This window comes from Chrysemys picta, chromosome 20, assembly GCF_011386835.1.
Source record: "Chrysemys picta bellii isolate R12L10 chromosome 20, ASM1138683v2, whole genome shotgun sequence".
Classification (NCBI taxonomy): domain Eukaryota; kingdom Metazoa; phylum Chordata; order Testudines; family Emydidae; genus Chrysemys; species Chrysemys picta.
In genome coordinates, this window is record NC_088810.1 from 23,873,624 (window position 1) to 23,897,062 (window position 23,439).

Here is a 23,439-nt window from a genome sequence, read left to right on the forward strand (position 1 = left end):
AGACAGACAGGCCTGAGTCCCTAACTCTGCCCTTGTCTCACTGCTCTGAATTATTGGCAGTGCAAGTTGCCTGGTGAAAATAAAGTGTCAACAATCCAAGTGGACAAGCTGAAACTCCAGGAGAAGGGGATAGCGCTGGCCACCATCCCCTGGGGCTCCCTGCTGCTCTCCCTTCCCCTCTCAGCCTTTTGGGTTGAAACCTGGACTCAAACCCACTGTTGTTAAGGTCCCTCTGGTCTGGGGCAGTTTTGGAGGAGCCCAGGCGTTGCCGGCTCTGCCGGGAGCAAGGAGGGAGCTGCATGAAGGCCATTCCTGGCTCTGGGACCAGGTGGAAAGGCGAGCAGAAGGCACTAGAGCGAGGCAGCTACAAACTACCACTTTCCCCCATCCTTCGGCAAGTGGCCCCCTCCTGATCTGGGTCCCCTGGCCTCGGTCCCCTCCAGGGCAGCCTTAGGTGACTCTCTGCAACCCTGCCCCAGATGCTGGGTCTCTTCCCCCCGCCCCCAGGCCTGCTGCATGCCCCCTGCCCAGCTCCAGAGACTGGGTTCCCCTCCGCCCTGCAGCCCTACTGCTAGCCCCACTCACTGCCCACCTCCAAAGCCTGTCCCCCCCAATCCTGCTGGTGCCCCACTCACTGCCCCCATTCCCCCCCCCGGCCCTGCTGCTAGCCCCACTCTCTGCCCCCTTCCCCCCCCCAGCCCTGCTGCTAGCCCCACTCTCTGCCCCCTGCCCAGCTCCAGAGACTGGGTTCCCCCCCCGCAGCCCTGCTGCTAGCCCCATTCCCTGCCCCCCTTCCCCCCCCAGCCCTGCTGCTAGCCCCACTCCCTCCCCCTTCCCCCCCTAGCCCTGCTGCTAGCCCCACTCTCTGCCCCTTCCCCCCCAGCCCTGCTGCTAGCCCCACTCCCTGCCCCCCTTCCCCCCCAGCCCTGCTGCTAGCCCCACTCCCTGCCCCCCTACCCCCCAGCCCTGCTGCTAGCCCCATTCCCTGCCCCCCTTCCCCCCCAGCCCTGCTGCTAGCCCCACTCCTTGCCCCCTTCCCCCCCAGCCCTGCTGCTAGCCCCACTCCCTGCCCCCCTTCTCCCCCCGGCCCTGCTGCTAGCCCCACTCACTGCCCCCACTTCAGCCAGAGGCATCTGCTCTCTGGGCCCCTCCAGCTGCCCGCCCCCTGCAGCCCCCCCGGGCCCAGCCCGGCGTGGGGCGGGCTGAGAAATGTGTCAGTCTGGGGAGCTGGCAGCAGCCCCGGCTCGCTATGGTAGCTGTGTCCCCATTGGCCGGGCGCCGGGCGACCGCCCGTCACGGCGCCTCCCATTGGCTGCCGGGCTCCAGCGCCTCACGCGCTCCGGCTACTCCTTTTGTTATTGTAGCGAACAAGTTGCGAAGCGGGGCCGGGCCGGGGGCGCAGCCGGGGGGATGCGGCGGGCGCCGGGGCCGGCGTGAGGCGAGACGGGGCGGCGGTGAGTACCCGGCCCGGCCCGGCCCGGCGCAGCGCCCGACAGCCCCCCGGGCAGGGCCCCCCAGATCTCCCCCCCCGGGCAGGGCCCCCCCAGATCTCCCCCACCCGAGCAGGGCCCCCCAGATCTCCCCCCCCGGGCAGGGCCCCCCAGATCTCCCCCCCCGGGCAGGGCCCCCCCAGATCTACCCCCCCCCCGAGCAGGGACCTCCTACCCCCCGGGCAGGGCCCCCCAGATCTCCCCCCCCGGGCAGGGCCCCCCCAGATCTACCCCCCCCGGGCAGGGACCTCCTACCCCCCGGGCAGGGCCCCCCAGATCTCCCCCCCGGGGCAGGGCCCCCCATATCTACCCCCACCGGGCAGGGCCCCCCCAGATCTCCCCCCCGGGCAGGCCCCCCCCAGATCTTCCCACCGGGCAGGGCCCCCCAGATCTACCCCCCGGGCAGGGCCCCCTCAGATCTCCCCCCCCCGGGCAGGGCCCCCCAGATCTCCCCCCTGCGCAGGGACCCCCAGATCTCCCCCCCGGGCAGGCCCCCCCAGATCCAGCCCCCGGGCAGGGCCCCCCAGATCTCCCCCCCGGGCAGGGCCCCCCAGATCCAGCCCCCGGGCAGGGCCCCCCAGATCTCCCCCCTGGGCAGGGACCCCCAGATCTACCCCCCGGGCAGGGCCCCCCCAGATCTACCCCCCCCGGGCAGGAACCCCAGATCTACCCCCCCCGGGCAGGGCCCCCCTAGATCTACCCCCCCCGGGCAGGGCCCCCCCAGATCTACCCCCCCCCAGATCTACCCCCCCCCCCGGGCAGGGACCCCCAGATCTCCCCCCCCGGGCAGGGACCCCAGATCTACCCCCCCCCCTGGGCAGGGACCCCAGATCTACCCCCCCCTCCCCCCGAGCAGGGACCTCCTACCCCCCGGGCAGGGCCCCCCCCCAGATCTTCCCCCCTGGGGCAGGGACCCCAGATCTACCCCCCCAGGCAGGGCCCCCCCAGATCTACCCCCCCGAGCAGGGACCCCCAGATCTCCCCCCCGGGGCAGGGACCCCAGATCTACCCCCCAGGCAGGGCCCCCCCAGATCTACCCCCCCCGAGCAGGGACCTCCTACCCCCCGGGCAGGGACCCCAGATCTATTCCCCCCCCCCAGGCAGGGACCCCAGATCTATCCCCCCCCCCGGGCAGGGACCCCCCAGGTCTATCCCCCCCCCCGGGCAGGGACCCCCCCAGATCTACTCCCCCCGGGCAGAGACCCCCAGAGCTACCCCCCAGGCAGGGACCCCCCCAGACTAACCTCCGGGGCAGGAACCCCAGATCTACCCCCTCCCCCAGGCCAGTCCTGGTACATCAGGGCTGAAACCCAGACCCTCCCCCCCATCACTATACTAATGCATCCCACACCCAGATTCAATGAACCCCCAAACCCAGCCCACCTACCATGCAACTCCCAGCCCTGCTCTCCCCAGGTGTCATGCACCTGAGTTTAATGCACCCCAAATCCAGCACTCCCCCATCCTGCATATGATGCAACCCCCAGCTCTGCAACGCCCCTCAAAGTGTATCGCACTCCACACCGAGCCTGTGTACCATAGAACTTCAGCCCTTCTCAGCTCCTTGGGTGTACTGCACCCCAAAACCAGCGCAGGTACAATGCAGCCCCCAGAGCCTGGATACCCGCCCCCCCCACACACACACACAGGTCCAGACCCTAGGTCCCTCTTTCCCTTACCAGCTATCAGTGGGGCACCTGGATCTCCTTCCCCACTGGCCCAGAAGTGTCCCCCAATACCTGTCTCTCTCCGGCGGGGCGGCCCCTGCACCCCAGGGGCAGTCCCAAGTCCCCTTCTCCTCCTGCCAGCTCACTGCCTGTAAACAGTGGAAAACACCCACTTCCCAGGCTGCTGGAGCCCAGCCTGCCCCCATCCCACCCGCCTGGAAAGGGACAGGGCAGCAGGCTTCACTACCAGGTACCCGACAGACCCCCTCCCGGGAGGGGCAAGGTAGCCAGGGCCCCGCGGGGGGAGGAGTCTGGGTGACTTTGGTGGGGGCCCATGAAGTTCTGGAAGTTGAGCTGCGTCCGGAGCAGCTTGCCCCCCCCCCCCACAGGCTGGGGGTCCCCTGTCCCCCTCTCCTCCCCTCATCTCAAGTGAGCCAAGGCATAAAGTGTGGGGGCCCCCTTGGGGAAGGGTATTAGGGTTCACTGTTCAAAAGGGGGGTGTCTGCCCCCCTCGCCACAGGACCTGCAGGGGTTGGAGTGTGTGTGAACCACCAACTCATGCTGAGACACTGGGGGACTGCGTGGTATCTCCCCCCCCCCAACCCTGTGCCTGTCCCTTTGTCCCTGCCCTTGGGATCAGCGGGGAGTGAGCCAACAGGATTAGAAGGGCGGGGGGGGGGGGTCAGAGCAGTAAACAAGGGGGCTCCCAGGCGCAGGGTCCGTAGGTCTGGGGAGAGACAGAGGGACGAGCTGGGGGGCTGCATTGCAGGGCTGAGATCCTGGGGTGGGGGGAAGGAGCCCTGACAGTTTGTGCAAAGCCCTGAGCCAAGACCCCTCAGCTAGGACAAAAGGCCAGTGCAGCACGCCAGGACCTCTGGGGCTGGGGGGTGGCGGGGGGACCGGCCCCGCTGAATGCAGAGTTCTGATTCTCCTCCAGGCCTGGCCCATGCTAGCCACGGGACCCGAGGAACCGACCTGGCAGTGCGGTTTACTGGGTCGGCTTCCTGGCCCCCATCCTGTGGCGTTGATATTTTGGGGGTGGGTAGGACCAGCTGGAAACCTGCCCCCCTCCCTCGCTGCCAGGCAGAGCTGACCTGGATGGGGCTGTGCGGTTTGGATGGGGCTCACGTGGGGTGTTGTGCGTGGAACACCCCTTGCTGCAGCTTTAATGCTGGCCTAGGGTGCAGGAGCCCAGCCCCGCTTGGCCGTGGTCCTTGCTCAGAGGAGGAGCCCTCCTGCTTCAGGCGGTGATCCCTGGGGGCAGGTTATCCCATCGCTGCAGGGGTCGGGCCCCTTTTTCTGCAGCACTTGCTGTTGGCCACTGGCAGAGACAGGATACTGGGCTAGGTGGGCCCCGGTTCTGATCCGATCTGGCAGTCCCTGCTCATAGGTGGACTCTTCTTTTAAAAATCCCTTCCTTGGAAAACGGTTTGTTACAATTGCAAAGCGTTTGTGGGGGGTGGGCAGAACAGGCTTGTGCCTCAGTTTCCCCATGTGTAAACCGGGGGGGATAATCCCAACATCGTCTGAGGTTGTGTGCTGAGACGTGCGGGGTGGCTAGAATGGGGAAGCTGGGGCTGGCGGAGCGCAGGATCCCCTCATTGTCCGGGGTCGATTCTCTCCCCATCGCCGGGGTTTGGTTTCCGCGAAGGGAGCCAGCGCTGCGGTTGTTTGAAAGGAAACCCTGCTGACCTAGAGAGGAGGGAAGCAAGCCCTGGAGCTAATCACGGAGCTTTTCCCGTATGATGGGCCTGTGGAACTCATGGCCACCTGGGGTCAGCGAGCCAGAGAGCTCAGCGGGATTCAGAAAGCGTTGACGTGGCTCACAGGAGCACCTGCAGCTCGGCCCACGGCCTGTAGAAACCCAAGCGTTAATCCACCAGCCCCTGACGGGTGGGCGGGGCAGTCGGACGCTTCCCCACCCGTGACTCAGGCGTTCCTGTCTCCGAAGCATGGGGCCTAGTGGTCAGGGCGCTGGAGTTGGCATTGGCATCCCTGGGTTCGATCCCACCACTGCTCTGCCGGGTGAAGTCACTTCGGCTGCCCCACGCTCTGGGGCTGTGCCGTAGCGAGGGCAAGGGGCTCGTTCCAGGGGAGGTGAGAGAGGCCCACGGGGAGAGAGCAGCTGGTGCCGGTTCCGAGTTGCTCCTCAACCTGGAGTTTTGCTTTTCCCAGCGGATCTTTCCTGCCCGGGGTGGGGTGGGCTCTCGCCTGGCTTCTTCCCGACAATCGATACGGCAGGATCCAGCCAGGGAACGTGGATGGGGGTGCCGCCTGATGTGCTGCCGTGGAGCTCCTGGACCCCGGGGCACTGGCTGGGGCCGGGGCTGTCGGGCTGGGCTGGGGACAGAGGATTCCTGGCCGTGCAGGGGCAGCGGGTAGAGCCCCTGGTGTCCGGGCCCCCTTGCCTGGGTGCCCTGGGAGAGCAGGGGATAGCGCTGGGGGTGAGTTTCAAACCCTTGACGGGCGGTGCCGGGTCCTGGGCGAAGGCTGCGTCTGTGGCAGGAGCCGGCGTCTCTTATAAAGCCCAGCATGGGCGCACTGAAGGCCCCGGAGCGGGACATCGGAGCCCTGGCCTGCAGACGGGAGCCTCTCCTGGGCTCGTTGGGAGCCGGGGCTGAAGGGATCTGCCTGGGCCGCCTGGGATGGGCCATGGCGAGGTCAGAGCGGGGCTGGAAACGCCTGGTTGGGATCTGGCTCCGGCACTGACTCAGGCTTCGTCCGGGCTGGAGTCCCAGCTGCGTGGGCCGTGGCCGAGGAAGGGGGAGGCTCCCCCCTCCCCCCGGGTTAACTGGGGCAGCTCGGCGGGGGCTGCTGGCCAGCCGCTTTGTCCTGGCGAGATTTTAGAAGGTGCTAATTAGACCCGAGTGGGTAGCTGCCCTTTGATCCCCCGTCTAGACAAGGCCCCCGTGTCAGGCTGCAGCTGGCTCGTCCGCGCTGGGGAGCGCGCTGCAGCCGGCGAAGGGCCCCCCGTTCCGGAACAGGAGCGTCCCCTCGGAGCAGCTGTTCCGGAGAACTTCCGAGCCCAGACAAGCCCTGACTCCCAGTGCAGACGAGGCCTCGCTCTGCAGCCTGCACAGGTCCCTGCCCTGCTCTGTGCCTCAGTTTCCCCATGTGTGGAATGGAGATGAGGGGCGGCTGTGGCTAGCGAAGGGCTTGGCACTGACTTAGCTCACGTCCCTCCTGCAGTCTCAGAACTGGGGGGTCCCCGGCCCCATCCCCACCACAGGCTCACTGGTGGAGCAGGGGAGACGGCCCAGTTCCCAGGGGATGGAGGGAAGCTCGAGATGGGCACTGGGCGAGGCTGCAGCGGAGGGGCGTGCCTCCTTCTTGTAGCAGCGCCGACAGCTGGGGTCCCCCAGGGCACCGTCTCAGGGGCATCACTTGTGGGCAGAAGCCCAGCGGGTGACTGGGCAGGGGATGGTGGGCAAGGGGTCTGCGGTCGCCCCAGGGGGGCGTGCAGGCCATAGCATGGCACCTCGGGGGATGCTTTGAATACCAGGGCCTGCGGGGTCAGGGAGTGGGGCCCCCTCACTGTGCCAGGTGGCGCTAACGCCCTGTCCCGCACTGAGATTCGGAGAGTAAGGGAGCTGCAGGGAGTGGGGTGGGCGGTGCTCTCCCCGGCAGTCTGCGCTGCCCCCAGTGCCCTGGCTCGGTGCTAGGGGGCGCTGTGCTGGCCCGGGCCCTAGGGGGTGCAGGGAGAGGGGTGGGGCTGGGTCGGGGGTGCTCTCCCCTGGCAGTCAGTCCTGGCCCAAGGCGGTGCCGGGAACGGGGGCGCGGTAGCAGTCGCTCTGTTGCTACAGAGAACGTGTTCTGGTTCGTGGAGCTGCGTGTCTGTGGCCGTCCAGATCCCCCAGCACGGCTCCCGAGAAGCGAGGGCTTGGCCCCGGTGTCCCCACCTAATTCCTGCTGGAGAAATTCCAGTCTGCCTTGCTCAGCCCCTTTGCAATTGCAGCCGGGTACAAGATTTTTCTTTCTCTTCCCCTTCCAGCCCATGGTGCTGCGTCTCTGTGAGCCGGTGTGCTGCGTCTCTGTGAGCCGGTGCACAGCGAATGCCTTCTGTCCCAGCGCTGGCTCCAGCTTAGTGGCAGGTTAGTGGTCTGTGATGGAGGGATGGCGCGCTGGAGATTGCCCTGTGCCAGGCGGGAGAAACCCGGGTAGTTTTTGCCTGAGCCAGTACTTAGCCCTGGCTGGTGCCGTCAGAGGACTTTGCCAGTGCTGGTAGAGCCCCTTGGTGCTCCCCTATAGGGCATCGGCTCCCCGCTTTACAGAGGGGTGCAGGTGATGCCGAAAGAGGTGCAGCGACCCTCCCCGGCAAGCGGAGACGCCTTCAAGGCACCGCGCATCATTTCACTCCACATAGCGCTTGGCTCGTGTGCAGTTCTCCCCCGCCCCCCGGCGCGTCGGGACGAGCACCCCATGCATGGATCTGCAAACGCCTCGACGGCCTGTGGTGGCCACGGGTACCAGCTGGGGAAGACCCGCCTTGCTGCTGGTACAGAGTGCGCCGCTCGCAGGACGGGCGAGCGCTGGGAGGCGCCAGCGCCTCGGGGCTTGTTCCAGACTGGGTGGTTCTTAGGCCGAGGTTAGACGATAGGGAAACTGAGGCACAGCGGTGGGGACGTGACTGGCCCAAGGCTGTGCAGCCGATCGGTGGCAGAGATTGGGCCTCATTCCCTGCTTGTCCCTTAGCCCATGCAGCAGCCTGGCTGGGAGCGGGGTGGCCCAAGCTTTGGTGTGGGACCCAGAAGCGCACCCCCCTGGATTCCAGCCATGGACAACAGCCCAGCTAAACGCTAGCGCTCGGGCGCGGGGGGCCGGGGGAGGGACACTCTGGATCCCGTCTCGGACAAGTCGAGCCGAGCGAGGGTTAAAGTTTTGTTATGTCTGCTGCGTGGCCAAGGATTTTCCCAGGGCCTGGAGCGGGGCCTGGGTGCGTCGCGCCCGCCCGTGACTCAGAGCTGCGGGGCGGCTGCAGAACAATAACAAAACTCCTTTTGGGGAGTGTCTGGGGCCGCTGGGCTGGGTCTGGAGCCATGAACGCCGGGGGGGGGAGGATGCTGAGGGCCCCCCGGCACCCAGACACTCCCCCCCTCTCTTGGCGCGGCAGGGCTGCGTGCTGCGTGGCTGAGTTAGACTCAACAGGAAAGCCCTCGCCGTGGCATTCCCGGGGGTAAGCAGCCCAGCAGCCTCCTATGCAGGGGGTTTGCCACATGCCCCACGGCAGCTCGGGGCCCAGTACCCGCCCCCCCGGGAACAGGGGTATGATCCCCCCCACGCACACTGGTACGCGCTCCCTCCGGACCCTCTCTCTCCCCTTTCCCCCTTTCGTCCTCTGCGTCTCGCCCGCATCCCGTCGGGCAGGGACGAGCCCTGCGAGCTGAACCCGCGCCAGCCCCACTGCCCCCCCAGCCCTCGCTTCGGGGGGGCCAGTCTGAGAGCTGCCTGGTGTCTGCGGCTGGGATTGGGGCCGGTAAGTATCGGCTGAGTCCAGCAATCCGCTCCGGAGGGACAGTTCAAACCATGTGGTTGATATTCTCCTCCCCCAGGCCATGGGTGGTTGGGCCCGGCAGCCGGACTCCTGGGTTCTCTCCCGGTCTCTGCCACAGGCTTCCTCTGCCGTGTCCCGTCTCTGAGCCTCAGTTCCCCATCTGTGAAATGGGGGCAGTGCCCCCTCCCCCCCGCTGTGCTTAACTCTGTAAATGGCGGCTCTCGGGACGAAGCTGTCCCTGTTCATACAGCGCCCGGCACAGTCCTCTAGCTCGGGGCCTCGAAGCCTCCTGCAGTGCAGACAGGGCTGGCTGCTGGCGGAGCCGGGCCGGGCGCTCGGCGCTGTGCAAGCCACTGCCCCAAGAGGCTGGCAGCCTGCCCCCGAACCAGGTCCTCACTCTGCTGGGGGTGCTCTGATTGGTGCCGGCGAAGTGGTGGCCGAATGAGGCCGGGATCCCAGGGCTCTCTGCACCACCCCACCCAGGGGCTCTCCGGGCTCCACTGGCCGGATCGGGGCCCTGGCAGCGGGGCGAAGGAACCTCCCCGTTCTCGCTCCCCGGGTCAGCCCTGCCTTTAAACGTCTCCTCCTTGTTTGTCCAGCAGCAGGTGTTAACCCTTTCACAGCCGCTGGTTCGTGCAGTGACAGCCTGCAATTGTTGGCTGGCTGGGCTGGGCTGGGCTGCCTGGAGGAGCCAGTTAAAGGGGTGCAGATGGGGAGAGACTGGGGAGCTATGGGGGGGAACCCCATGGAACCCCTCTCCCCCCCACCCTGGATTCCATCTAAAACCACTGCATTCCCCTACCCCTCCCTGCACTAACTGTGGGCTGTTCAAAGTGGCGGCTGCGTACCTCCCCAGAGGTGACCGCATTACATTGGCCCGGGACGTATTTCCAGAGTATATTGGGGGTGGGTGGGAAAGGGGGATCTTTCTGGCTGGAATACGGACCCCCAAGGCAGGATCTAGCATGGGCTTAGGGTAACTTCTGGGCCAAGGGAAATGGATTTGATTCGGCTGGACTAGACTGTAAATCCTCAGGGCTGGGGCACCGCACGCGGGGACCCTGCTCTTGGGGCTTCTGTAGTAGGAATAATTCATAATTATAGCAGCCCTGGGGCGCTCTGAAACCCCCTTGCTTAGGGCAGCGGTTCTCAGCCAGGGCACACGTACCCCTGGGGTACACAGAGGTCTTCTGGGGGTACGTCAGCTCATCTAGAGATTTGCCTGGTTTTACAACAGGCGACGTGAAAAGCCCTAGCGAAGTCAGTACAGACTAAGCGCTGTGTGTCTATATGTACTGCTCTATGCACTGAAGTGTAAATACCAGATTTCTGTCCCCGTGCTATGCTACAATGAGACAGCCCGCACGTGTTCGGTCCTCGCCTGCTGGGCCACTTGTGTGTTTTGATGGCGGATTTTGAAAGCAAGTCGTTTTGAAGTGAGGTGAACCTTGGGGGTACGCAGGACCAATCAGGCTCTGGACACGCATGGCGCGGCGTGTGCTGTGGGGGGGAGCCCCAGCGGAGATCAGGGCCTCGTGCTGGGCAGTAGAGACAGATGGCGAGACGCGGTCCCCCAGCCAATGAGTGTACAGCCCGGGAAGGTGGGACAGAACAGGTGGGAAACCGAGGTGCAACGAGGTTAAGTGAGTGGCCCAGGGCCATGCAGGGAGTGTGTAGCAGAGCAGGAAGCGGACTTCAATCTGCAGCTCCCAGCCCAGCCGACCGTGCGGTGTTGTGTTGTGTTGCCCTCCCTGCGCCAGGCTGGGGAGGGTCTGGGAGTTCAGGACCGTGCAGCGGCTCAGGGGGTGTGATTTGCTCCTGGTGCGCATGGATGGCGTGGGGGAGGCCGGCCTGGCTGTGCCCTTGACGTCTGCGCGAGCTGGGCAGGACCAGCTCAGACCTGGCGTCACCCTGCCCCCAGCTGGCCGGGGGAGGTGTGAAAGGCACTGGAGGGGGTCCCGTGCCGGGGGGGGGGGGTCTCAGGCAGTGCAGGCAAGTGAATGAATGAGCCCTTCCCCCCTCACCCCCAATGGGCCTCCTGGGATCTCCAGACCTATCCCCTTGGACTGCGGCTTGGAGCTGGCTGGCGGGGGTGGGGGGGGAATCCTGCTCGGGGTGCCACAGTTTGGGTTCCTCAGTTTCCCTGGGATTGTGTTAATGGGGGGGAGGGGTCCAGCTGGGCCACCTCGACTCCCAGCCTGGTGTGTCTATCAGACAGGGGAGGGGCTGGGAATGGGAGAGTTTGGGGGGGGGGGGCTCTGCTTAAATTCCTGTTTGACAAATATAATAGAAACATCAAAAGTGCCCCCCCCCCAGCAGAACAGACGGGGCGCCTCGGCCTCGGGGATCCCTCCAAGAGGTCGTTTCTTCTGAAACCCTAAATCTGGGCCACGGGCACTGAAGGGGGGGGGAGAGCCCGGCGTGAGTGAGCGAGTGACGGGTTAACGAGCGCGTCGCCCCCGGCCCCACTCGCTGTGTTTAGTCTGCGCCCGCCCGCAGCCCTCCCATGTGCCGCGCACACGCTCACGCCCAGCACGGGTTCTGCGGCGGGCTTGGCCGAGCCGGCTCCGGCCCGAGGTGAGTGATTTCCCGGCGCAGCCAGCGTCGGTGCACCACTGCCAGGGGCACGAGGCGGGGGCTGTTCCCGTCAGGGCTTGGCCCCTTTGTGGCCCCGTCCCGCCCCCGAGGTGCAGAGTTCTGGCTGCTGGCCTGGGATGATCGCGCAACCCCCGTTCCACCCGCGGGGGGGTCCCAAGTGAGCTGATGGCATGAGATCCCCCCCCAGGGAAACGAGGCTGTTGCTTCGTTAGGGAAGACATGGGATTGAAATGCGGGGGTCTCTGCTCTGCCTAGCTTAGGGCACCCTTGTGCTCTCCGCTGCCCCCACGCACACAGCCAGGCTGTGCCCCGTTCCCCTTGGGGTGCCCAGCCTAGCACTCGAGAGCAAGAAAGGGGGTCGCCTCACACCCTCTAGCTGGGCATATAGAACCCAGGAGTCCTGGCTCCCAGTCATCCCCCCCCCCCGGTGCTGCTCTAACCACTAGACCCCACAGCTGGAGAGAGAACCCAGGAGTCCTGGCTCCTAGCCCCCTGCTCCAACCACTGCATAACCCACTGTCCCATTCGGCACGGCTGTGCCGGAAATGCTCTGCCATGCCCCATACGTGGCCGTCTGCCTGTGGGTGCCGGGGCCAATCCTCTAGTGCTGGGCCCGAGCCGATCCCCCGCCCTGAGCGATCCCCGTGTAGGGGGGAGGCCCCCGCAGCCGCTCCGCGAGGCTGGGCGAGCTCTGACCCGCCCGTGACCTTCCCCCGCAGACCCAGTCTCCCGTTTAATGTGGTTAATTCCCGTCTGGGCGGCTCCATGCTGAGTTGGATGCACTGGCGAGGAGGGGCTGGTTGCTCCTGTTTTCCCTAATTCTTCACAGTCTTTCCTGAGAGCCGGGGCCGGGCGCAGAGACCTCTTCTGGGCCCCAGCGAATCCAGCCCCTCCGGCTGCTCCGGCGTGGTCTCAGTGTACCTTCTGGGCGCTGCGCTGGTCTGCAGCCTCCCAGCTTAGATTTGCTGCAGGTTGGTCTGTCCATGTGTAGCCTCCCAGCACCAGCGCGGCTCAGGGTTATCTGTATCCCTGCAATGTCTTGGGGCCCCCGGCTGGGCCGGGCACCACGCAGACCCCGGGCTGGGATTGGGGCCCCTGGCCATGCTGGGCACCAGGCAGACCCTGGGCTGGGATTGGGGCCCCTGGCCACGCTGAGCACTGGGCAGACCCTGGGCTGGATTGGGGCCCCTGGTCAGGCTGGGATCAGGGGCCCAGGCTGGGCACCCACAAACCCCACGCCAGGATCGGGGGCTCAGGCCGGGCACGCGCAGACACAGAGTGAGAGCTGGCAGTGTGAATAGATACAGGGTGGAACTGAGCCACAGAGAGATGCAACGATGGGCCCAAGGTCATTGGCGGGGTGGGGCTGTGGAGTCGGTTTATGGACGTCAGGCGGCCAATCCTGGTACCGCAGTTACCTGGGGCGTCAGGGACACTAGGGGAGGGGCCTGGCGAGGGTCGCGTGTCCCTCGTTCCGTCCGGGGGGAAGGGGGGCGGGCAGAGCCGCAGGGTCTGCACAGGGCAACCATGGCCTGAGGCTCGAGCACTGAGGGGCTCGGACGGCCAGGTGGGGCAGAGCTGGGAGTGGAACCCAGGAGTCCTGGCTCCCAGCCCCCCTGCTCCAACCACTAGGCCCCTCTCCCCTCCCAGAGCTGGGGATAGAACCCAGGAGTCCTGGCTCCCACCCCCCTGCTCCAACCACTAGGCCCCTCTCCCCTCCCAGAGCTGGGGATAGAACCCAGGAGTCCTGGCTCCCACCCCCCTGCTCCAACCACTAGGCCCCTCTCCCCTCCCAGAGCTGGGGATAGAACCCAGAAGTCCTGGCTCTCACCCCCCTGCTCCAACCACTAGGCCCCTCTCCCCTCCCAGAGCTGGGGATAGAACCCAGAAGTCCTGGCTCCCAGCCCCCCTGCTCCAACCACTAGGCCCCTCTCCCCTCCCAGAGCTGGGGATAGAACCCAGGAGTCCTGGCTCCCAGCCCCCCTGCTCCAACCACTAGGCCCCTCTCCCCTCCCAGAGCTGGGGATAGAACCCAGGAGTCCTGGCTCCCACCCCCCTGCTCCAACCACTAGGCCCCTCTCCCCTGGGGGTGACGCCTGCCCTGCTGCGCTGTCTCTGCAGGCCAAGCAGCACCATGTCCCTGAACCCCCCCACCAGCAACGACGCCTGCCTGAGCATCGTCCACAGCCTCATGTGCCACCGGCAGGGCGGGGAGAACGAGACCTTCGCCAAGCGGGCGATCGAGAGCCTGGTGAAGAAGCTGAAGGAGAAGAAGGACGAGCTGGACTCGCTCATCACGGCCATCACCACCAACGGCGCCCACCCCAGCAAGTGTGTCACCATCCAGCGCACCCTGGACGGGCGGCTGCAGGTAACGGGGCTCTCCGCACCGGGAGGGCAGAGAACCCAGGAGTCCGGGTGCCCAGCGCCCCCTGCTCTACCCACTAGACCCTACTCCCCACCCAGAGCTGGGGATAGAACCCAGGAGTCCGGGTGCCCAGCCCCCCTGCTCTAAGCACTAGACCCCACTCACCACCCAGAGCTGGGGATAGAACCCAGGAGTCTGGGAGCCCAGCCCCCCCACCCATGCCCCCCAAACCAGGAGACCCTGCTGGGGAGGTCTGGACAGGGGAGTTCAGGGTAAGTTGGGGGGAAGCCTGCCCACAGGCAGGACGCCAGGGAGGGGCGGCAGGGGTGTGGAGTGCAGGGGGGCTCCGTGGCGCAGCCGGGCATCGCGGGGGCCTGGGCTCTCGCTCGCATGCCCCGGAGCCCTCGGGGTCAGGGGGTGAGGGGAGGAAGGGGGCTGAGCTGGCACTGGGGGAGCGGAGGCCACTCTCCCTGTGAGCTGCCGGCTCCGGGCGCCCCCCTCCCCTCCCCCGGATCTGCGCCGGACCCCCCCTTTCTGGGATGAGTCACTGTCTGGCAGCATCAAAGGCAGGGGGAGGAGGGGGGGGGTGTCTGGAGTCAGCAGCAGCCAGCAAGGCTCATGTGGGGCAGCCCCCCAGCCTGCGATCGGAGACGGGGGCAGGGAGGCCCAAGAGTCGTTCCGCCCCCACCCCAGTGCAGACCGCCGCCCCCCCCCCGGTGTTTTCCCCCCTCCAGAGGAGATGGGCTGCCCCAAAGCAGACCCCTCATTGTCTGTCCCCCCCGCCCCGCTGCACTGCCGACCCCCGCCCAGTACAGATGGGCTCCCCCGGTGCGAGGGGGACTTGTCCCAGTTTCCCCTGGGGGAGGGGCTCTGTAGCCTGTGGTGGGGGGGGGGTTGTTGTGCCCCATTAGCAGAGGGTTGAGGTTCGAGCAGCGCCCCCTAGTGGCTCTGCCCAAGGGGGGGGTGCAGGATGCCGAGGTGCTGGGCCCTCCCAGTGGCAGAGGGGTGGGGGGCAGGGGGCTGCCGAGGGCCCAGCGGAGCTGCAGCCTCTCTGCTGACTGGGGCCCGGGGGGTGGGGTCCCTGGGGGGGGGTGTGCTCTGTGAGGTGTCAGGTACAGGGGGAGCCCCGGCTGTTTGTAGGAGGTGGGGGCAGGGGAGGGGGCACTTGGTGTTGTGAGTTGGGGGGAGGCTGGTTCCTGGTGGTGGGGGTTGCAGGGGGCAGTGGTGACGGGGAGGGGGAGCTCTGTGGCGGGGGGGGTTGCAGGGGGCAGTGGTGACGGGGAGGGGGAGCTCTGTGGGGGGGGGCTGCAGGGGGCAGTGGTGCGGTGGAGATGGGGCCCTGCAGGGAGGGGGGGTCAGGACGGCGCCACCGCAGCCTGTGACTGGATGGGTTTTGACATGTCCTCACAATAGGATAAACAAAGATGTGGGCGAGGGGTGGGAAGGAGGGGGGGGTGTCCGATTACATCTGGAGAAGTGGAGGGGGGGCAGAGGGGGCTGCATAGCCCCAGCTCCCGCCTGTGTCTGCAGGGGCCCTGGGGGGGGGGGGGCAGCAGGGGGGAGGGGAGGAAGCACCATCCCATCGGATGGGGGAATGCCGGGGTCTGTCTCTTCTCCAGCAGCCCTGCCCCCACCCCACCTTGTCCCATCGCCCACAGGCAGGACGCCAGGATCCCTCTGCACAGGTGCTGCGAGGCACAGGCTGCATCTAGCCCCCAGTGAAACACATGGGTCTTGGTGCTCCCCCCCCCAAGAGCCGGGACAGAACCCAGGAGTCCTGGACCGCATTCCCCTCCCAAGAGTCGGGATAGAACCCAGGAGTCCTGGCTCCCAGCCCCCCCCTGCTCTAACCTCCCAGAGCCAGGATAGAACCCAGGAGTCCTGGACCGCATTCCCCTCCCAAGAGTCGGGATAGAACCCAGGAGTCCTGGCTCCCAGCCCCCCCTGCTCTAACCTCCCAGAGCCGGGATAGAACCCAGGAGTCCTGGACCGCATTCCTCTCCCAAGAGTCGGGATAGAACCCAGGAGTCCTGGCTCCCAGCCCCCCCCCGCTCTAACCTCCCAGAGCCGGGATAGAACCCAGGAGTCCTGGCTCCCAGCCCCCCCCCGCTCTAACCTCCCAGAGCCGGGATAGAACCCAGGAGTCCTGGCTCCCAGCCCCCCCCGCTCTAACCTCCCAGAGCCGGGATAGAACCCAGGAGTCCTGGCTCCCAGCCCCCCCTGCTCTAACCTCCCAAGCCGGGATAGAACCCAGGAGTCCTGGCTGCCCGGCCCCGGCTGTACCCCTACCCGGCTCCCCCTCTCTCCGCCCAGGTGGCCGGCCGGAAGGGCTTCCCCCACGTGATCTACGCCCGGCTCTGGCGCTGGCCCGACCTGCACAAGAATGAGCTGAAGCACGTCAAGTTCTGCCAGTTCGCCTTCGACCTCAAGTACGACAGCGTCTGCGTGAACCCCTACCACTACGAGCGCGTGGTGTCGCCAGGCCTGGGTGAGCGGCTGGGGGTGGGCCTGGCACGGAGCCCGCGGCCTGTGGGGGGCACCAGGCTGGCCTGTCCAGGGGGGGCATGGCAGGGCCTCCAGGGCCGCTGGAGTTCTCGGTCCCTGGGTATCAGGGTTGGGAGTGGCGCAGCTCCCGGAGGTTGGGGGAACATCCCCCTCTTTCATGTCAAGCCCTCTGGGGAGCCGGGAGCCAGGTGTGGGGGGCTCTGGCAGCGCGGGAGCCCCACGGTGCTGCTGGGGTGCAGAGCGCCCCCACCCTGCCATGCCGGGGCAGCTAGGGGAATGGCACCGCAGGGCCCGGAGCAGCGTGTGCCCCTGGCACTGGGGCAGGCCCTTCAGAACTGGCCCCCCAAGACATGCACTGGCTCCCCCACCTCCAGCACCTGGCTAATGCTCCTTTCTCTCTCTGCTGCAGGTCTGAGCATCCAGAACACAGGTGAGGGGCCCCGTGTGGGGCTGGGCCAGGGCCATCAGTGGGGTGTCCCTGTGACACGGGGGAGCAGAGCCCTGGGGGTGTGGGGAGCTGGGGGTCCCTGTGATACGAGGGGAGCAGAGCCTCAGGGTGTGTGGGGAGCTGGGGATCCCTGTAACATGGGGGAGCAGAGCCCTGGGGGTGTGGGGAGCTGGGGGTCCCTGTGATATGAGGGGAGCAGAGCCCCAGGGGGTGTGGGGAGCTGGGGGTCCCTGTGACACGGGGGAGCAGAGCCCCAGGGTGTGTGGGGAGCTGGGGATCCCTGTAACATGGGGGAGCAGAGCCCTGGGGATGTGGGGAGCTGGGGGTCCCTGTGACACGGGGGGAGCAGAGCCCCAGGGGGTGTGGGGAGCTGGGGGTCTTTGTGACACGAGGAGAGCAGAGCCCCGGGGTGTGTGGGGAGCTGGGGGTCCCTGTGACACAGGGGAGCAGAGCCCTGGGGGTGTGGGGAGCTGGGGATTCCTGTGACTCTGTGAGGCCCCCATGATGACCATCACTCCCAGCCCTGCGGGCAGTGACCCCCCCTGGTTTCTCTTCCCCCGCAGCCCCCCCTGCCCGCCTGGTGAAGGAGGAGTTTGTCCATGACTGTGTCCAGATGGAGGTGCCCACGGGGCTGGGCTCCCCCGCCAGCGACCACGGCCCGGGGGCCAAGCTCCCACCCCGGGGAATGCCCCCCGCCGAGTCCTACCGCCAGCCACTGCCCCCCCTCCAGCTGCCCGAGCCCCCCCGCGCCCCCGTAAACATCTACCCCACCCTGCCCATGTCACCCACGGGTGAGTACAGCGCCGGACCCTCGGCTGGGCGGGAGCTGCTGGGGGTGGGGGAGTGTTGGGAGGGGCAGGTTCTTTCTCTCTGGAATGGCCTGGAGCCCAGAGGGGGTCCCAAGCACCCCCCTCCACCCCCCGCGTTAGAAGCACAGATCCCAGAAGGGCCGTGGCGGGGTCCCCTGCCCAGCGGGTAGCACTCAGGCTGGATCGGGGGGGGGGGTGTCTGGGAACAAGGCGGGTGTCTGTTTGCCCTTGCCCCCCAGGATCCCATCTCGGGCTGACTAGGGCAGGTTTGGGGGGACGACGGCGGGTTGATCGGTGTCTCTCTCTCCCCCCCTCCCCAGCAGTGGCCCCCGGGGGCCCCCTGCTGTCCATGGCACATGGCGAGGGACTGCAGCAGATCGGCTCCCCGCACCAGCCCATGGCGCCCACCCCACCCCCAGCCCCACCAGCCTCGCAGCAGAACGGCTACCCCGCGCCCCCCAAGCAGTCCTACCACAGTGAGTACCCGACCCCGGCCGGGATGGGGAGGCAGGGCGGCCGCAGCGCAGAGGGATCAGCTGCCTGACTCTGGTCGGCACAGGCGGGGGCCTGGCATGGATGTGCCCCAAATTCCTCCCCCATCTCAGGGGTGCAGCACGTCGGGAGGGGCTCCCTGGGCTGGGGGGGCGGGACATTGTGCTCCTGGGTGGGGCGGGCTCCTCACTCTCTGCCCCCTTCTCAGGCACGACAGCCAGCTGGACGGGGAGCAGCACAGCGGTCTACACCCCCAGCCTGGGGGGCCAGCAGCCCACCCCCGCACCGCCCCCTCCACCGCCGCCGCAGCAGAACGGACGGAGCCACCCGCAGCCCCCGCTCCATCACCCCAACCACTACTGTACGTCTGGGGGGGGCATGGCAGGGGGTGGGGGTGAGCCCGCCGCCGGCCCTGGTCCATAGCAGCCAATCGCTCCCTATTTCCATAGCCCCCGAGTGCTCCTGCCCTGGTGAAATGCAGCCACTTCTGGGGAGGAGGGCAGCGGCTGGCGGCGGGAGCTCTTGGGAGGAGCACAGCCTACCTGTTACCTGCGCGCCCTGCTGGAGACTGGAACCCGGCGCCAAGGCTCAGGCCCTGCCGCTGCCCCCAGGCCAGCCCCAGCTGCCTCCGCTCCCCCGCCCCTCCTGTTTGCAGCTGCCTGACTGAGCCCTTCTGTGTCCCCCCAGGGCCTCCGCACCATAACGCGGCTCCCTACCAGCAGCCAGTCTCCAGCCACCCCGGTAAGTGACGCAGCCACGGATCCCCCCCACCCCGCCCCCCAGGCCTCCCGCCTGCCTGACCTTTGCCCCTGGGCCCCCGCAGGGCCGGAGTTCTGGTGCTCCATCGCCTACTTCGAGATGGATGTGCAGGTCGGGGAGATCTTCAAGGTGCCGTCCAGCTGCCCCGTGGTGACGGTGGACGGCTACGTGGACCCCTCGGGGGGCGACCGCTTCTGCCTGGGGCAGCTCTCCAACGTGCACCGCACGGACGCCAGCGAGCGGGCCAGGTGAGGGGGGGGCGGGGGCAGGGAGGCGGGTGTCCCCCGTTCCCCCCCCGGGCCCCAGGCTGAGCCAGGCTTCCTGTGCCGCAGGCTGCACATCGGCAAGGGGGTGCAGCTGGAGTGCCGGGGCGAGGGCGACGTCTGGATGCGCTGCCTGAGCGACCACGCTGTCTTCGTGCAGAGCTACTACCTGGACCGGGAGGCCGGGCGCGCCCCCGGCGACGCCGTGCACAAGATCTACCCCGGCGCCTACATCAAGGTAGGAGCAGGGCGGCGGGGGGATTCGCTGCCCCGGCAGCTGGGTGTGGACAGACCCTTCGGTTCCCCGGGCTCCAGCGTCTCGCCCTTCATCCCGCGGGGGCCGTCGGAGCCGGGCCCCTCCCCACCCCGGCGCTGACGCTTGTCCCCTCCCAGGTGTTCGACCTGCGGCAGTGCCACCGCCAGATGCAGCAGCAGGCGGCCACGGCGCAAGCGGCAGCTGCGGCACAGGCCGCGGCGGTAGCGGGGAACATCCCGGGGCCCGGCTCCGTGGGAGGCATCGCACCGGCTGTTAGTAAGTGACCGGGGGGGCCTCGTCCACACTGGCGGAGGGTTTAGCAGCTGGGTTTGCAGGGGGTAGAGCGGGCAGGGGGGCTGCGTGGCCAGGGGTCTGGGAGATGCCACTTGGAATAAGGGAGCAGCTGGGGTCCTAGTAGTGGTGGAGGGTAGGGCTCGGAGCCAGGACTCCTGGGTTCTATCCCCGGCTCTGGGAGGGGAGTGGGGTCTAGTGGTTAGAGCAGGGGGGGCTGGCAGCCAGGACTCCTGGGTTCTCTCCAGCTCTGGGAGGGGAGTGAGGTCCAGTGGTTAGAGCAGGGGGGGCTGGGAGCCAGGACTCCTGGGTTCTCTCCCCAGTTCTGGGAGGGGAGTGGGGGCTGATGGGTTAGAGCGGGGGGCGGGGCTGGGAGCCAGGACTCCTGGGTTCTCTCCCCGGCTCTGGGAGGGGAGTGGGGGCTGGTGGGTCAGAGAAGGGGGGCTGGGAGCCAGGACTCCTGGGTTCTATCCTGGCTCTGGGAGGGGAGTGGGGGCTGGTGGTTAGAGCAGGGGGGGCTGGGAGCCAGGACTCCTGGGTTCTCTCCAGCTCTGGGAGGGGAGCGGGGGCTGGTGGTTAGAGCGGGGGGGGCTGGGAGCCAGGATTCCTGGGTTCTCTCCCCAGCTCTGGGAGGGGAGTGGGGGCTGGGTGGTTAGAGCAGCGGGGGCCAGGACTCCTGGGTTCTCTCCCCGGCTCTGGGAGGGGGGTGGGGTCCAGTGGTTAGAGCGGGGGGGGCTGGTAGCCAGGACTCCTGGGTTCTCCCCGACTGTGGGAGGGGGGTGGGGTCCAGTGGTTAGAGCAGGGGGGCCGGGGGCCAGGACCCCGTATGTCCCAGCAGTGGGGGAGGCCCGAGTCCCCCGCACTCCAGCCCTGCCTGTCTCCCCTTTGCCCCCTCCCAGGCCTCTCTGCTGCCGCCGGGATCGGCGTGGACGACCTGCGGCGTCTCTGCATCTTGCGTCTGAGCTTCGTCAAGGGCTGGGGGCCGGACTACCCCCGCCAGAGCATCAAGCACACCCCCTGCTGGATCGAGGTGCACCTGCACCGTGCCCTGCAGCTGCTGGACGAGGTGCTGCACACCATGCCCATGGCCGACCCGGGGCCCGTCAACTAGTGGGGGCACCGCCCGGCCACGCGGCTTCCAGCCTCGGCTTTAAAGGGCCGGCACTGCCTTCCATCCATGAGCGTCCGTGGGGCCTTATCTTACCATGTGGGGTGCCCGGACTCCCCCCTCCCCCACGATCCTGCCCCTCCCACTGAGCCCTGAACCGGCCGCCACCCTGGAGCCAAAGCGAGCCGGCCCCATCGGAGCACCCCGGCTGCCGGGAGTCTCTGGGCTCTGTCGAGACTCTAGCAAGGGAGAGACTGCCCAGATCTGCTGGTCCCCTCTGGGCTCTGCCAGGGCTCGCGGCGCGCCGACCGGCCGGGGACTGTCTAGCCTGCTGGGTCTCTTCCAGCTCGGTGATCTAGGAGGCGTTTTATCCTTCCCTCTCCTGCTCCATCCACCCACCCCATCCCTCGGGCGACACTTCCTCCTCGTCTCTCCCCTTTGCCCCACGCTCGGCCAGGCGCTGCCCTGCGGGGAGGGGGTTCTGGGCGGCTGCTCTCCCCCCCGCCCCCATGAAAGCCCTCCCGGTCGCACTCACTTCTTGGGGTGGTTTAATTTAAATTGTAATAAAAAGCCAAATAACGAGGGCCCTACCAAATTCACGGCCATGAAGAACGCGTCACGGACTGTGAAATGTGGCCTCCCGCCGTGAAATCGGGTCTTTTGTGTGCTTTTACCCTATGCTATACAAATTTCACAGGGGAGACCAGTTCTCAGACAGGAGGGCCTGGCCCCACATGGAGTTGCGGGGGGCATCACATGGTTATTTAAGGGGGGGTCGCGGTATTGCCACCCTCACTTCTGTGCTGCCTTCAGAGCTGGGCGGCCAGAGTGGGAGCATCGCAGAAGTAGGGGTGGCAGTACCACAACCCCCCCATAACCTTGCAACCCCCCCTCACACACACACACCCCTCCTGTTTGGGTCAGGACCCTACAATTACAACACTGTGAAATTTCAGATTTGAATAACTGAAATCATGAAATTTACGATTTTTTTAATCCTATGATGGTGAAATTGACCAAAATGGACAGCGAATTTGGTAGGGCCCTACAAATAACTACAAGTACCAAAAATCCCAGCCCGGCACTGCCGGGGCCTGGCCTCCTTCACCCGCTGCAGGGAGCGTGGGTAACGGGAGAGCCTGTAGCCAGTGCCCCCTGGTGGCCAGCTCTGTAGGTGCAGCTCATTGGCCTGCCCTACAGCTCTGCCGGTCGGCTGGGTTTGCACCGTGGGGAGCGTCTCAGTCCTGGGCCAGTTGAGGGGAAGGAGCCGCGCAAGTGACGTGCTTTCCTCCCATGCACTGGGCCCTCCGTCAGCGGGAATTCAGACACTTCATGTGGCTTTTTTAATCGTTATTTAAATGATCTGGGTTTTTTCCACTGGTCTTATGTCTGCTCCTTCCCGCCAGGGCGCGCTGGGGCGTGGGAGGGGGAGATTAGCTGGTTTCTTTCCCCGCAGCGGAGGCCGAGACGGGGCACCCGCTCAAACCCAGTTCCCTGGTGCTTTCTGTCCCAGCGGCTGCTCCACTAGCCGGGCAGGGAGGCGAGGTATTCGGGTCGTGCTGCAGAGAGGGAGACGGGACGCCTGGGTCCCATTCCTGGGCTCAGTCCCAGCAGAGCAGAGCAGAGCAGAGCCTGGGGCCGTCTGCCCTGATGTCCTGTGTGTGCCAGTGGCTGGTTGGGGGGAGTGCGGGACCCCTGCACGGATGGGGTCACCTGCTGGAGCCAGGTTCACGCCCTGAGGCAGGAGCTTTTCTCTGGGTTATTTTGTGTAACTGGATATTTCTGTTCTCCATGAAACCGTCTGCATCCCGCTGAGTCCTTGGCCTGAATGAGAGCTTGTGGCAGAGAGTTCCAAAGGCTCACGGTGCTCTCTCTGCTCCGGAAGCCAATGGCCTCCTTTCCTCAGCAGTGAGCCAGGCTCCTGAAACCTGCCACCCCCTTCCTGCCCCCTGGCTCCCAGGCCACCACCTTCACTCCTGCTTGGCTGCAGAGTGGGTAGGGGGTGAATCCGCAGTCCTCCTGTCGTGGCAGATGCTTATGGAGCCCTGGGCCGTGGGGCTGGAGCTGGGAACTGGATCTGTACAGGTAGCTCCCCGATTCCACGCACCCTGCAAACATCGAGCGGGGCCAGGCAAGGCGGCTGCCAGGCCTGAAGGCGTCACTGACTCCTGCCCGAGGATGGCCAGGACAAAGACGGGCCCTGCCCCCAACAGGCGGATCAGCTCCGGGGCAAGGAAAGCGGCACAGCCAGTTGGGCACGAGGCCAGTTGGCAGGAAAGGGGAAGCGAGGCCTTTAAAACACCGGAGAAGAGGCTTTGGAAACATTTTCCCTCCTCCAGCCAGGGGAGGTTTGTGCCTCTTTCCCATCCCAGAGGAGCCCACCACCGGTCTGTCTCCCAACAGCTCCTGGGGGCCGTGCTGCATGTGATCAGGCAGCCATGTTTCCTTGGCTAGTCCGCCCACCCCTCAACATGCTATAAAAACTCCACAACCCACCTATACCACAACTTTTTCTGCATATAAAAAGCAGGGCCGGCATTAGGGGGTAGCAAGCAGGGGCCTAGGGTTGCCAGGGGGCCGTTAAAAGTTGGGTGGGCAGCGCAGCGGGGTGAAGGCAGGCTCCCTGCCTGCGTGTGGTTCCCAGAAGCAGCCGACATGTCTGGCACCTAAGTGCAGGGGCGGCCACGGGGGTCCGCGCGCTGCCCTCACCCCAAGTTGTCTGGGAATGTTGCCAATGGGAGCTGCGGGGGCGGTGCCTGTGGGCGAGGGCAGTGCGCAGAGCCCCCTGGCTGCACCTACACCTAGGAGCCGAACATGCCGACTGTGTCCGGGAACCCCACGGAGCCAGGGCAGGCAGGGAGCCTGCCTTCACCCCACTGTGCTGCCGACCCCAC

At 66.7% G+C, this 23,439-nt stretch overlaps 1 protein-coding gene across 7 annotated transcripts; it reads left to right on the top strand.

Annotated features, from left to right (window-relative positions):
* The first annotated feature begins 1,319 nt into the window (after positions 1 to 1,319).
* Positions 1,320 to 21,922, top strand: LOC101944321 (mothers against decapentaplegic homolog 4-like). 7 transcript variants are annotated; one of them, XM_065574600.1, is made up of 12 exons: positions 1,320 to 1,454; positions 13,368 to 13,617; positions 15,928 to 16,102; positions 16,529 to 16,549; positions 17,131 to 17,358; positions 17,697 to 17,852; positions 18,077 to 18,229; positions 18,556 to 18,609; positions 18,692 to 18,875; positions 18,960 to 19,128; positions 19,284 to 19,422; positions 20,337 to 21,922. In XM_065574600.1, the coding sequence occupies exons 2-12, from the start codon at positions 13,381 to 13,383 to the stop codon at positions 20,546 to 20,548; spliced, it is 1,728 nt and encodes a 575-aa protein (XP_065430672.1). In that variant the 5' UTR covers positions 1,320 to 1,454; positions 13,368 to 13,380; the 3' UTR covers positions 20,549 to 21,922. The 7 variants fall into 7 exon arrangements, with proteins under 7 accessions (XP_065430672.1, XP_023964352.2, XP_042699100.2 ...); XM_024108584.3 differs by lacking the exon at positions 1,320 to 1,454 and adding an exon at positions 7,179 to 7,248; XM_042843166.2 differs by lacking the exon at positions 1,320 to 1,454 and adding an exon at positions 7,280 to 8,330 and having other exon boundaries at positions 17,700 to 17,852.
* Positions 21,923 to 23,439: the final 1,517 nt, after the last annotated feature.